Source organism: Phocoena sinus, chromosome 8 (assembly GCF_008692025.1).
Source record: "Phocoena sinus isolate mPhoSin1 chromosome 8, mPhoSin1.pri, whole genome shotgun sequence".
Lineage (NCBI taxonomy): Eukaryota > Metazoa > Chordata > Mammalia > Artiodactyla > Phocoenidae > Phocoena > Phocoena sinus.
This window is the reverse complement of record NC_045770.1, coordinates 7479516-7492955: the sequence shown is the minus strand read 5'-3', so window position 1 is coordinate 7492955 and position 13440 is coordinate 7479516. Positions and strand designations below refer to the sequence as shown.

The 13440-nt window shown below is 60.7% G+C and overlaps 1 protein-coding gene across 7 annotated transcripts in view; it reads left to right on the top strand.

The window, feature by feature from the left end:
• The first annotated feature begins 1739 nt into the window (after positions 1-1739).
• The window catches only part of ST3GAL4 (ST3 beta-galactoside alpha-2,3-sialyltransferase 4), a 39157-nt gene continuing 27456 nt past the window's right edge, over positions 1740-13440 (top strand). For 3 of the 7 annotated variants that reach the window (XM_032639127.1, XM_032639125.1, XM_032639123.1), the window contains exon 1: positions 1751-1920. Coding sequence is in view for 3 of the 7 variants with exons in the window: in XM_032639126.1 (XP_032495017.1) it covers positions 8562-8939 (378 nt within the window). In the remaining 4 variants the exon portion in view is untranslated. Of the gene's footprint in view, positions 1921-6963; positions 8940-11036; positions 11126-13440 lie in introns of those variants that run through there. The other 4 variants (XM_032639124.1, XM_032639126.1, XM_032639121.1 and 1 more) reach the window with 4 other exon arrangements.

Genomic DNA, 13440 nt, shown 5'->3' with positions numbered 1-13440 from the left:
TGCGGAGCACAGGCTCCGGACGCACAGGCTCAGCGGCCATGGCTCACGGGCCCAGCCGCTCCGCGGCATGTGGGATCTTCCCGGACAGGGGCACGAACCCGCGTCCCCTGCATCGGCAGGCGGACTCCCAACCACTGTGCCACCAGGGAAGCCCAATTTTGTTCCTTTTTATGGCTGAGTAATATTCCATTGTATATATGTGCCACATCTTCTCTATCCATTCATCTGTTGATAGACACTTCGGTTGCTTCCATGTCCTGGCTATTGTAAATAGAGCTGCAGTGAACATTGTGGTACATGACTCTTTTTGAATTATGGTTTTCTCAGGGTATATGCCCAGTAGTGGGATTGCTGGGTCGTATGGTAGTTCTATTTGTAGTTTTTTAAGGAACCTCCATACTGTTCTCCATAGTGGCTGTATCCATTTACATTCCCACCAACAGTGCAAGAGGGTTCCCTTTTCTCCACACCCTCTCCGGCATTTATTGTTTGTAGATTTTTTGATGATGGCCATTCTGACCTGTGTGAGATGATATCTCATTGTAGTTTTGATTTGCATTTCTCTAATGATTAATGATGTTGAGCATTCTTTCATGTGTTTGTTGGCAGTCTGTATATCTTTGGAGAAATGTCTGTTTAGGTCTTCTGCCCATTTTTGGATTGGGTTGTTCGTTTTTTTGTTATTGAGCTGCATGAGCTGCTTGTAAATTTTGGAGATTAATCCTTTGTCAGTTGCTTCATTTGCAAATATTTTCTCCCATTCTGAGGGTTGTCTTTTCATCTTGTTTATGGTTTCCTTTGCTGTGCAAAAGCTTTTATGTCCTAACTTATTTTTGAGTGGGAGTCCACTGTGAGCCTTCTTTCTAGTAAGCTTCCGGGGGGGGGGGGGCGGGGGTGTCTTACGTTTTTCCTTGGAGCCCTGGAGCCCCCAGCATCAGGCTCTTCACACTAAGCGCTCAGTAAATGCTGTGCACCTATGAAAGAGTGTCTCGGGGGATGGGGATTGTCCTGCGGGTGACTTTTGGACTATTCTTCGGCCTGAGTAGTTCCCAGGTTTGATTGGGGTGGGTGGCCCCAGGAACCAGGGTAAGGGCCTGATGGGGTTTCCCCTGGAGACAGGATGTTTGGCGCCTTCAGTAAGGAACAGCAACTGAGAAGCTTTCTCAGGGCCAAAGAGAGGGTGTGCAAAGAGGCTGCAGAGGGAGCATTTTGGGGGTGGCAGGTCGAGACTAAGGCAGAGGGAGGGTCCAGGTCTCCGTCCAAGGGCACCTGGCCACCGTGCATGGGGAGGGCAGGTCTTCTGTGCCTCACTTTCCCGAGCGAGGGAAGGACACGGTTCATCGCGTGGGAGAGCGGAGAACCCTTTGTTGGGTCTCATTGTTTCCAGGAGGGTGTGCAGAGGCTGCGTTGGGCATATCCATCCTGGTGCCACTCACAGGCTGCGCCCGCCAGAACTCAACCCTCACCCCACCAGCCTCCTCTCCCGCCCCTCCGCGCCTGCCCGGTCGGTCGACCCCTCCGCGCCTCTCGCTCCTGGCCCCGCCGCCTGCCCTCTCCGCCGGCCTCCGCGGCTCCCGGACCAACGCGAGCCCCCGGCATCGGCCCCGCCCGCAAGCAGGATCTCCCGAGTCGAGTCCTTCCTCCTCCCCCACCCCGCCCTTCCTCCTCCTGCCCGCCCGCTCCCCAGTCGGCTCCCCGGCCGTGTGCGCAAGCGTGTCCGGGCCCTTCCCCGCCCCCCTCCTGTGCCCGGCCCCCGCCTCCCAGCAGGCGGACTTACCCGCTCGCAGACCGGCCCCGAACCCGGGACAGGGACCGGGCCGAGCGGAGCCGCCGCGCCAGTGCCGCGCCTCCAGCCCGTGCGCCTAGCGGATCGGAGCTGCGCGCGGAACTGTCCTGCCTCGCCCCGCGCCACCCGCGAGGGTGAGTACGCGGCGGCTGGTCCCCGTGGGGCCCGCAAGGGAGGGTTGGGAGCGCCTCCGGGTCCCGGCTGCCCGATTCCCCGCCCGGCGCCGCGGCCGGGGAGGTGGTCGGGCCGGGCACGTGGGCGCCGCGCGGGGCCGTGGCCGGGTGGGGAGGCCACAGCCCTGGGATCCCTTGCCCTGGACCAGTTTTTCGCGGGAAGCCGATTCTTTCTGCTCCTTGGGAGTGAGCAAACGGGACGGTCCTCTTCTCTGGAAAGTTTCTAGCCCCCACCCCTGTGCATCCTCTGAGCCGACTTCTGGCCACAACTGCCCCACCGAGTCCAGGAGATCCTGGGCTGGCTTGCCTGCAAGTGTCAGGCTCTGCTGTGTCCGGCTGTGTGCAGGAGACCCAAGGTCACCAAGCAGAGCCCAAAGGTGGGGCTGCTAGCTGCAGGCTGGCTTTGCCCAATACACCAGTCCACGTTGCGGGGCTCTTTGGGCCTAGGCCACTGGGCCACAGAGCTGCCTGGCTGGTGGGCAGTGCGATGGGATGGGGTTGGGGTGAAGGTGGAGTCCAGCTGGGGGCAGAATCGCTGGGCTTAGCCATCTGTGCTGGGTGCCCCCCTGGGGCCCCTGCTGGCTGGGACCTCCCAGGCAGCCCAGAGCTGCCAACATGTCTGCCAGCACTGCCCCCTCCATTCCCAGTTCTGGGGGAGGCTCCTTCTGGGCATAGGAGGCCTGACCTACTGCTGCCACTTCCTCCGTCTGTCCCGCAGACTGGGTCCCGAGTGCTGGGGTTGGGGGCTCCTGCCAGAGGACTGGGGCTACAGGCACCGTCCGGGTGCTCAGCTGTGCCCATGTGACCTCATGCCCACCCACAGGCTGGCACCCCCATGCGCTTCTCACAGAAGCCTGTGCTTTCCACCGCTGGGGGGAGGCACAGTGTGGAAGCCAAGTTCAGGCAGACTTATTCTTTGCGGAACCTTGGGAACGGGCCTGGTACAGCTAGGGTGTCACCAGAGGCACAAACCAATACCGCGCTCTCCTGAGCCTTGCTGTGCCACGGGGGGCAGGGAGGGGGGATCATAAAGGCGTTGGGTACTGTGGAAGGTGCCTGCACAGAGGCGGAAGTATGTGAGTGTTTGCTATTAGCAGCGGTTCTCCCGCACTCTCCAAAGTTCTCCACACTCACCAAAGCTGCCCCATAATTCTAGAGAGGGTGCCTGGGAGGCGCCAGCTGTTTGGGGCCTAGAAATGAACTTCTGGGACTTTTCCTCTTTGCCGGGAGCTCATCTGTGAATAACCCCTGCCCGAGCCGAGGTGGCCCAGGTCCCTCCAGCCTGTTCCTGGCTCTGCTTGTGCCTCCCCTGCACGCGCTCTTCGTGCCTCCATCCCTCAGCATCCATGTGTTGGGCGGGAGATCTTAGTCTGTCCCCTGAACCCTGGGTCTCCCTCCCAGCAGCTGAGGGAGAGCCAGGAGTCGGGGGCTTTCCCCCAGAGTCCGGGTGGTCACGGGTTAGGAGGGGAGGGTAGACAGGAGGTGGAGTTAGGAAAGTAGCGCGGGAGCCTCTTGCTTGGACTGTGGGTGGAGAGGCATCTGTGGCTTGGGAGTGGGCTGTGCTCAGAGCCACAGGCCCCTGGCCCGTGCGTGAGTGGAGGCCCAGGCCAAGGAAGCCCTCGGCGTCTTCTGGGCCGTCTTCCCTTCCCTCCCTCACCCCTTCCCTACCCAGAGCAGTGACTCAGTCCCCACTCCTCAGAAACAGACTTGCTCAGCCTCTCCACCCTGCCAGCCCTCTTAGATCCCTGGGATCCAGTTTTCTGGAGAGAACCGAGAATCTGCCCCTTTCAGAATTATATAACAAATCCTGGAAAGAGGCCCCCCTACCCTTCACCAACTGGAGCAGAGAGGCCAGACCCCCCTTCCTGTGCCCCAGCTTAACCTGTGGCCGTCTGTGGTTTACCCCTACTGGCCTGGTATCTGCCCTGCACTGGGTGCCCGCCCAGACCCTACCTGGGTATGTTCTCTGGGCGAATTCTTCCTCTCAGAGCAGCTCAAAGGTTTGCCCCCGCCGTCGTGGGGAAAGGATCCCTCCACCTCAGAATGACACAAAGGGGTCCCAGCCCATGGTGGGGTGGGAACCTCCAGCTTCCTGAAAGGGACCCTTCAGATCAATGTCCCAGAGGGTCCCAGAGTCTGAGAGCCAGACCTACAGATTGTGCCCAAGGCATCCACCACAAGCCAGCTGAGTCCCCAGGCCCTGGGAGTTGGACCCTCGGTGCCAGGGAGCAGGGCAGTCAGGTGGGGGGACACCCAGAAAACATGCAGGGCCTGCCTCCCCCTCCTGACTCCTCAGTTGCCCTGGGGTTACACACTTCCCTGCAGACACGAGCTGGCTTCTCATGCCTCTCGACCTCAGGTCCTCCTTCCTTCTCGACTCTTGGCCTTGACCTGAAACCTTTGGTTTCCTTGAGGAAATGACTAGGGCAGGCAGGTTTGGGTGCCTCTAGTCATTAATTCCCCTCTCTCGTTTGTCACCCCTTCCCAGAGGTGCTCAGCACTTCTACACGAGTGTTCTGAGTGCCCCTGGAGGGGCTGCGGCCACCCCTGGCCTCACGTTCACTCCTGACCTGTATCACATTCCTAGTGTGTGTGTGTGTGTGTGTGTGTGTGTGTGTGTGTGTGTGAATGTGAGTGTGAGTGACGCTCTTTATTCTACGGATAGAGGAAGTGGTCAAATGTAGCTACAAGTGGGAGCAGCTGTATGTGATGCGTGGGCCCCAGCCAGGTGCCATGGGCCTCCGACTGGTGCCCCTGAGGCTGGCACGGGGTGAACTCTGCCAGGGGGTGCGCTGGGTTGATCGCTCTTCGGTGTGAGGAAGGCCATCCCAAGCTGCAGGTTTTACTTTAATCTTGGCCCCTTGCCTGGGACCGGGAGACCTCCAGCCAGATGACTGCCTTATCTCTGCCACCCCACACCCCACAAAGCCATCCTGCAGAGAGATGATGTGAACGCTCTAGAATCTGAAGCCCTGGCCTCTGCCCCGAGCCCAGCAGGGAGGAGGGTGCTGCTGGGGCCGGGGGGTGGCCGGGGGGGTGTCCACCTGGGCCGCGAGGCCGTGAGGAAGGCCTGGCCGTAGGATGGCCCCTTCTTCCTGTCTGCAGCTTCACTTCAAAGCCCCAGTGCGTCAGGGGCCCCAGGATCTTGCTTTCCTGGGCAGGGTGGGGACCACGGTTGCTAGAAAGAGGGCATGGAGCAGTGTGCAGAGTGCCGGGCTCGCGCACCGTTGTTCTGCGTGGGTCCAAACCCTCCTCCGGGGTGCACGGTCCAGGGCCTGCAGTGATGCTGCTGTGTCCGTGGTCTGCCCTGTGTCCTCGGCCCGTGCAGCCTCTGCAAATACCCGTCCTTATAATAGTAAAAAGGGACTTAGTAAATAACAAAACTAGTTACGATTTATCTATCGAGCACTTATTAAAAGCCTGACCCAATAAACCTAAAAAAAAAAAAAAAGTGCTGTCCACTTATTTACATCACTTCACGTAAGCACGACCCTTTCATTAAGCCCATTTGTAAATGAAGCCACCGAGGCTCTGGAAGATTAACCCATTTGGCCAAGGTCACACGGCTCCTAAGCAGCTGAGCTGGGACTCCTAGCTAGACCTGTTTCCAAAACCTGCACTTTTCAGCCCAGTTCGCTACTGCCATGCAACTCTGCAAGCTCATCTTCCCCTGCCCTGTGACCCATGAAGAGGGCGAGGCTCAGAGGTGTGACAGGGTTTGCTCAAGGCCACCGGGTGTGGGTGACGAGAACACAGCCCTCCTGATTCGCAGCCCAGGGCTCTGTGCGGCCCTGAAGCCCACGTCTGGCCCTGCTGGTCCTGCCTCCCCATCCCCTGCCTCTCTCAGCTGGGCAGGGCTGGGCTCTTCTTCCTCCCTCCCCTCTGCGGCCCCTCCCAGCCCCTGGCAGCCCCCACCTCTCCCCCTTTCCCTCCGGTAATTGCTTCCATCTGGCCTGCCCATGGGCTCCTATTCCTTGGAAATGCGGCTCCCCCGCTGCCGCCCACAAGGCTGCAAGGCCTCATCCGGCAACCACGGCGACACGTGGGGAAGGAGAGGGGTCCTCCGGGGGTCTGAGCGCGGGGACCCGGGCATCCCCAGATTCCTGCCAGGCCACAGTACCTTTTGCTCTGGGGCTCTCCTGGACCCTGGCCTGGCCTGGCTCAAGGCCAGAGAGGCTCCTCAAAGACCTGCTTCCTCTCTGCTCCTTCGAGGTCACTCAGGTCAGGAGGAGGGAGGCCTGGTTGGAAGGGATGGCAGGAGAGAAGTGGGGGCCAGCAGGGGCCCACCCTGGCAACCCACTGCTTGAAGGTCACGGGAGGGGAGCAAAGCAGGGGATGGGCGGTGCCAGAGACCCAGGGACCTGGGAACTCTGGGCAGGTGAGAAGGGAGACGGCTCATTTCCTTTGGTTCCGAGCAATTGACTCAGAACCAGCAAAACTCGAGATGAAGCTTCATATTTTGTCGTGATCAAAAGTAAAACTTGCGCGTTTAACGGTGTGTTCAGTGCTCTGTGGACTCCCTTGCCTAGGCTGGGTGGGGAGGGACCCAGGGTCTTCAGTGTGGCCATCTGGAGCTTTCAGGAGCAGGCCTCTGCCTGTGTAGGGGGCAAGTGCCCTGCGGCTGAAGATGTTCAAGCTTGGACCCGTGACCTTGGCAGGAACGGTCCAGAGGAGATGCAGGCATTGGAGGGCCACGTGTGTGGTGTGAAATGGGCTTGAAAACTCTCAAGGCGTTTTCCTCCCTGACTCTTAAGGGTTTTCACGTAAGCTCCAGGAGCCTGTCATCTCATTGCCGTGTCCTTCATGCCTGGAATGATGTCTAACAAATAATAAGTGCTCACAGTGTCTTCACTGTGTCCCTGCTTTGCTTCCCCCTTTTCTTGGGGCAAAGGGCGAAGAGTTTCCCTTTTGACAGCTGAGCTGTTTGGAGCCTGGCCTGGCAGCCTTTTCAGAGGCAGGCAGGAGCCCTGGGGGTGGGGTGGGCAGGAGTCTGCCCACCGGGAGGGCAGCCCCCCACTCCCCCATGCCAGGGGCAGCTGGTCACATTCCTGCCCCCATCCCCTCCTCAGCCCTGCCTTTGGGTCCTTGCACAGACTGGTCCTAACCTCCCCTCCTGCCCAATGTCGGCTTTCCCCTTATCCGGGTCCATGAAAAGCTCCCCAGGGGTGGAACCCTCTGGGGTGTCAGCTCAGGAGTGAGGGCTCAAGAGGCGGGTTCGCCCCCATTCTTGCTTCACCCCAAACGACTCCACTCTTATTCCTTCTACATATTGGGTTTCCACATAAAATCTCATCTGAAAGTGGGAGAGAGGGTGTCTCGGCTTAAAACCCTTTTTATTTGAAAACCTCCGCTGGGCGCCGGTCAGACTGTTCTACTTCCCCAGCCGCGTGTTCTCAGCTCCCCACCTCTGCTCCCACTGTCCCCTGACGGTGGCTTGGGCGCCGTTGGCAGTCCCCTTCCTAGATTGCATCCGACTCGAGCCTGTTCTGAGGCTCCCCTGACGGCCGGGCACCCTTGTCACTTACCCACCCTCCCACAGGTCCCAGCCTGTGACATTAGGGGACCCTACCACCCGTGAGCTCAGACGGGTGGGGGAGGGCAGGGCTGCACAGCCTTGGGCCTGACACAGAGCCTCGGTTTCTCACTTCTGAACCAGAGTGCGTTTCAGATCGTGTCCCAGCACCTGGGGCCTGGCTCTGTAAGTGCTGGCTGGTGGGTTTTCTGTGATTCAGGGTGCGGCCCAAAGACTGCAGAGTGCCTTCCTTCGGGGCCAGGAAGCCAGGCAGGTGGCCTCTGTCTTCTCTGTCCGCCCCCAGCTGTGTGACCTCAGGCAGGTCTGGGACTTTGGTTCTCCATCAGCCCATCCGATAACGGGGCTAATAGCGTCTGCTGAAGCGCAGCTCATGGGATGGATCTCGGAGCACAGATGATAGACACTGGCGAGCTCGGGAGGCCTCAGAGGTCCCGGCTGATGTTAGACTGTCGGGCAGGACCCGTGACCGTCTGACTCCCCATCGTGTCCCCAGCCCCCGGCACCGCACTGGCACGTGGTAGCCTCTTGGTAACTCTTTCTTTTTGCAAAGGTGGGAGCTGAGACTCAAAAAAGTAACTTACTGTTCAAGATCTCAGAGCGACTTTTCCCCCAGACAGGGGCTGCCTCTCCTGTGCTCCATCCCACCCCTGTCTCTCCTTTCTCCAAGGTCCTGGTTTGCCCTCTGGTTCCAGTGATCCAGGGTTGTTGAGGCTGAAACCCCTGGGGCGTGGCCGACGGTGGGACTGGGTGGGCTGGGACCAGTGCTCTGGAAACGCCCCCGCCCTGTGCTGCTTCTCCTGGACCCGCCTGTCAGGCTGAGAGGGTGTGCAAGCATCCTTGCAGGAGGTGTGGGCCCTTCTCTCCACACGCCCCCTTCTCTTGTCCCCTCTTTGGTCCTTTTCCTCTTTCTCCTCTTTCTCCGACCCGCCTGCCTTCCTTCCCTTCTCCTTCAGATTTCTCTCAGCTCCTCCCCCAGCCATCCCTCTTCCTTTGTGTCTGCCTCCTCTTCTTTCCCTTGTGCCTCTGCCCCCGCCTCACCCAGGCCTCGGCATCCTTGCTGTCCTGCCTGATGTGGCAGCTGGACTTCGGGTGGGTGCCCTGCAGCCGTGGAGGTTCAGGAGCGCCTCCTCTTGTTGGCGGCCCCAGCATCTTCGAGCGGGACGCTCGTGCAGCAGTCGGGTTGGGTGAAGGGACAGGGCCTGCCCCGGGTGCGGATGCTCTGATCTTAAGCTCAGCTTCCTGGGCCCTCACCTCCCTTCCTGGACATCTTCCTGGGCGGGAAGGCAGGATCTCATCCCGGAGCCAGAGGGCCTCCAAAGAAGAGCTGGCTGGTGGAGCTTCTCTGGCTTCTGACCTCTACCCTCCACCCTCCTCTCTCCAGAGGTACCTGCTGGGATGGAGGAGGCTGATCAGAGCAGGGAGGAGATTTCTGCTCAGATGCCTCCAGGTGAGCACACACAGCGCGCGCGCGTGCACGCGGGAGAGTATGCACGCGGGTTGTATGGCAGAGAACATGGGCCTGCATCCGCATGTGGACAACAATGGGGTCCACTGGTGTGGGTCTGGGCCCCCCTCCAGGCCTTCATTGTGCAGCCCTGCTCCTAGCCCAGAGCTCTCCTCTCTGGGCTTTGGGGCCCCGGCTCTGCACTGAGGCTTTCCTCTGTCTTGGGGGCCAGCTGCTCCCCTGTTGTGGTCCCACGTGGTGGTGGCTGATCCGGGGCCACCCACTCAGCTGCCTGGGGGCCCTGGGGCCAGTGTGTTTTGCCCCCCACCTCCCCCAGTGGAGGCGTGGGGGGGCTTCCTGCCCGGTGCCTCACCCCTGCCAAGGCGGAGGGAATGGGGAACAGCTGCGCTGGCCGATCCCGGCTCCGTATGGATTTGGTTTGACAACAAAGCTCCCTCTGTGTGTTCTCAGGCCCCTTACATAACCGGGGCGGGGGAGGCAGGCAGGAGGAGTTGGATATGGGGACAAGGTGACAGCAGGATGGGGCGGCTGGAAAGGGGACAGGGACCGGGAGGGGAGGGGAGGGGAGGGGAGGGGAGGGGAGGGGAGGGGAGAGAGAGAGACGACCGTTGAGAAGGAGGGAGGGTGGGCAGCGGCAGGAGGAAGAGCCTTGGCTTGACCCCGCGGTCCTACTTCCCGCCTCCCAGGGCGGAAGCAGCTCCGTTTCCAGGTCCTCTGGCCTTGTCCTGTGGGTGCCTTGTCTTCCTTTCTGGAGCCCCGCCTGTCAGCCCTGGACCTGCAGAGGCTGCAGAGGAGGGGCTGCCGGGCCTGAGTGTCCAGGAGCGAGGCCAGAGGAGGTTTGGGGCTGGGCCTGAGAGGCGTCCTTACCCCACCCTGTAACCGAGCACATTCCCTAAAGATGGAAATCGGTCTCCCTGGTGCCTTGGGCTTCTCGTCCCTCCTCCTGTAGCCCCGGACCTGGGCCGGAAGCCCCTCATCCCTCCTCCTATAGCCCCGGACCTGGGCCGGAAGCCCCTCGTCCCTCCTCCTATAGCCCTGGACCTGGGCCGGAAGCCCCTCGTCCCTCCTCCTATAGCCCTGGACCTGGGCCGGAAGCCCCTCCAGCTGTTCTCTTGATGGTGCTGCTGAGGGACGCTGACCCTGTCGGGTGGCCCCAGGCCTCCCAGCTCCTCACGCAGCCCCCCATCTGGGGCCTCCCCAACTCCAGACCCTCGGCCACTTCAGAGGCCCTGTGGCCCTGTCCCCTGCACACCACCCCCCTCAATAATCAGACACTCTCTTCTCACTGTCACTGTCCCCGCAGCTGTCCAAATAGAGTGAGAAGAAAATGTTCTCTTTCCGGAACAGCTGGACTGACAGGCCGGGAAGGCCAGGTGAACTGGCCGGGCTTGGGTGTGTTCCTGGGGGCAGGAGGGGCCCTGTCCCAGGACCCTGATCCTGACAGCTTCTAGGCAGGAGGAAGGGCTCGTGGAAGAGGCCAAGAGGATGGATGGGGACGCCTGTCTGGCCTCCCACCTTCAGACGGGGCCAGGGCCCCGCGGTGGCTCAGTCTCCTAGGCCTTCTCAGGGTCTCCTCTGTGCCTCGGTTTCTCTGAGTCGGCTTCTGGCACCAGGCTTCCTCAGAAAGAGGAAGTGGTCTGGCCCTGAGGGTGGTGCTCATGCGCGGGCCGCAGGGGACCGACAGCTCCTGCCCTTCCAGCCTGAGAACCACGACGGCTCCCAGAAGGGCAGGGGGGAGGAGCTGCTGGCAAAGCCCGGGGTTTTCCTGGGCGTGAGTGGCAGAGAGCCCAGGGTTCTGGCTCGTGGCTTGACCCACGGCACCACCCTCCGTGAGATCTAGGGTGCCCGCCCAGGGGCACCCTCTATGACCCTGGGCCAGCAGCTCTGGGGAGAGGCAGCATGGGCACGGCCCAAACCTGCCGAGCAAGCCCGAGACTGGAATCCTCAGTCCCCAGGCCCAGACTGCCCCAGTCCTGCCCTCCTCCGCCTCCCCCAGGACTGGGAGCCAGGATGAGTCTGGAATTGCTAATGCCTCAGGGCCTGAGCCCCAAAGGGCTTGAATGGGGTGGGAGGTGGGCAGGGGAAGGCCTAGGGGTTTCCTGGACTTGGTAGCGGGAAGATGAAGATCAGGTGCAGGTGCAGAGAGGCTGGGACAGGCCAGGAGGATGGTGAGTGAACCCTGCCGCTGGGGGGGTGCCCTGCCCCGGGGCAGCGGCCTCTGCCCCGTGCCTGACTTTGCCTCCCCTGGCCCCGGGAACACGCTTACAAGGCCGAGCGTCCCCCCGCCCTTTGCTTTCCTGCAGCCCCCTGCTCGACAACCCATCTTCCTGGGTACCTCTGAACACAGCTGGGGTGGGGCTCCCTTCCCGGGAGCTGGGCTTGGCTGCCCCAAGCCAGGAGCCCAGGGCTCCCCTTTTCTCAACTTTTGGAGATGACGAGATCCCCGGAGGACTGGCTCAGCCACTCCTGGCCCCTCCCAAATCTCAAGGTCCCTGGCTGACAGCCCAAGGGACCTGCGACCTGACAGACAAACTTGGCTGGAGCCGCAGCTGAAGTTGAAGGAAGCCGGTGGGCAGTGCCCTTCTTGAAAGATGGGGGAGGACAGCACCCCGGCAGAGGAGGCCCAGCAGGCCCCAGAAGCTGTCCGTTGTGGCAGGAAGTGGGGCCAGCAGGGAGCAGGAAGAAGGAGGATGGAGGGGGGCGGGGGGGGAGGTGTGTGTGTGTGTGTGTGTGTGTGTGTGTGTGTGTGTAGGGGTCATGTTTACTCTGGGGTGTGCTCCTTTGCTTGAACAGGGATTCGTGTGTTTGTGCTCAGAGGTGTGTTTGTAGGTTTTCAACACGGAGGGTCTCAGTGGACCAGAGCGGAGTTGGCCTGGGAAGGGGCTCAGAGTGTCCTCTGGGTGCCTCCCGGCTCTGTGCGTGCTCAGATCTGCCTCCCTGTTTCCCTACAGGGGCTGCGTGAGCCCCTGGCAGGGGAGGCTCTGAGTCATCCCTGATGACCTGGCAGCCGTCCTGCCAGCAGTCCCACCTGCTCTGCCCTGGCCCTGCCCCAGAGGGACCACTGGTCAGACTGGAAGGTCTGCACCTTCCCCAGCAACACCTAGAATGCTAGCCGCCCCTCCCCTTCCCTCATTGGTAACCTTTACCTCCAGGAGAGTTGTATAAACAGCTGATTTGTGGAAACATCTTACCGATGTGAAACGATCTCAAAAGGGTCTCTCTTATCGGCTTCGCTGTTCCCAGGGGACAGGCTGATGGAGGAAACGGAGGTCTTGTTTTCATTCTCCGCAGTTTCATTTCTCCTCCAGAAACCCCACCCCAGAGGCCATGCTGCCCCACCGCACACCACCATGCACAATCCTCCCCTTTTGCCCTAATCCCACCCTCAGCAACTCTGACCCTGGTGGGCTCCTGATAGAAATTCAGGCGTGCACTGAACTTGGCCCTGGAGCGTCCCTGCTGGGGGACTTTGGGAGTACCAGATCTGGAGAGGGGACACCACTCTGCAAATGAGGCACTGCTCAGGGTGGAGCGGGTGCTGCCCCTGGAGCTGCCGGGGGAGGGGGACAGCTTGGCGCTGGCTGGAGGTCTGTGGCCATGCCCCGTGGGACTGGGCACTTTCTCTAGGAGGGGTTGTACCCAGAAAGGGAGAGAGGCTTGGCCACTGAGGACTCCAACGCCCCCTGAGCCTGGCTAGTACGTGGGATCCACGTTCAGTGCAGGCAGAGTCTGGGTGGCAGTCCCCCGGTCCCCCGGCAGCTGCATGTGTGCCAGAGTGCAGTGGACCCAGCGGCTGGGAGGAGAGGTGAATGCAGTCGTGGTTGTGGTGTCAGGTGGGAGCTCTGGACTGCTCCCGGTGCTGGGCTGGGGCAGACCTGGAGTGGAGAGGCGCTGCCACGCACCGCGGGGAGGCCCAGACCAGGAGTCACCTTCAGCTTCCAGGGGCCCAGTGCTTGCTCTGGGCTCAGCCGGTGCTAAGGCTGTGGGCTTTCGATCCTGGGATATGTTTTGAGGCTCCCACACCTCCCAGAACTTGTTCTTGCTACTCCCGTTTTACAGATGGGAAATCTGAGGCCCAAGAGATGCAGGAGCTTTTCTAGATCCACCCCAGACAGCTCCCCCCAATTCATGGGTGCCAGAGAGTGTAGGGCTTCTGAGCAGTTCAGACTGCTTGAATTCTTTATTTCTGGAGACCCCGGGACCCTTAATGTACCTCTGTGTGCCTGTTTGCTCATCTGTAAATGAGAATGAAAGAGGACTACCACACAGAGTGTTTTAAAAATTAAATAAGAGAAAAAAAAATTAAATGAGGTTTTGCACAAGAGCTGCTGAACAGCCCCAGGGATCTTTAAAAAATGAATCCAGAGTGTCACTCCTCTGTTCATACCCTCCAGTGACTTCTCATGGAACCCTGAGTAACGTCCAGGCTCCAGGGTGGCCTGTGACGTCCTGTACCACCCGGCCAGCGGGTCTCCCTGGCACC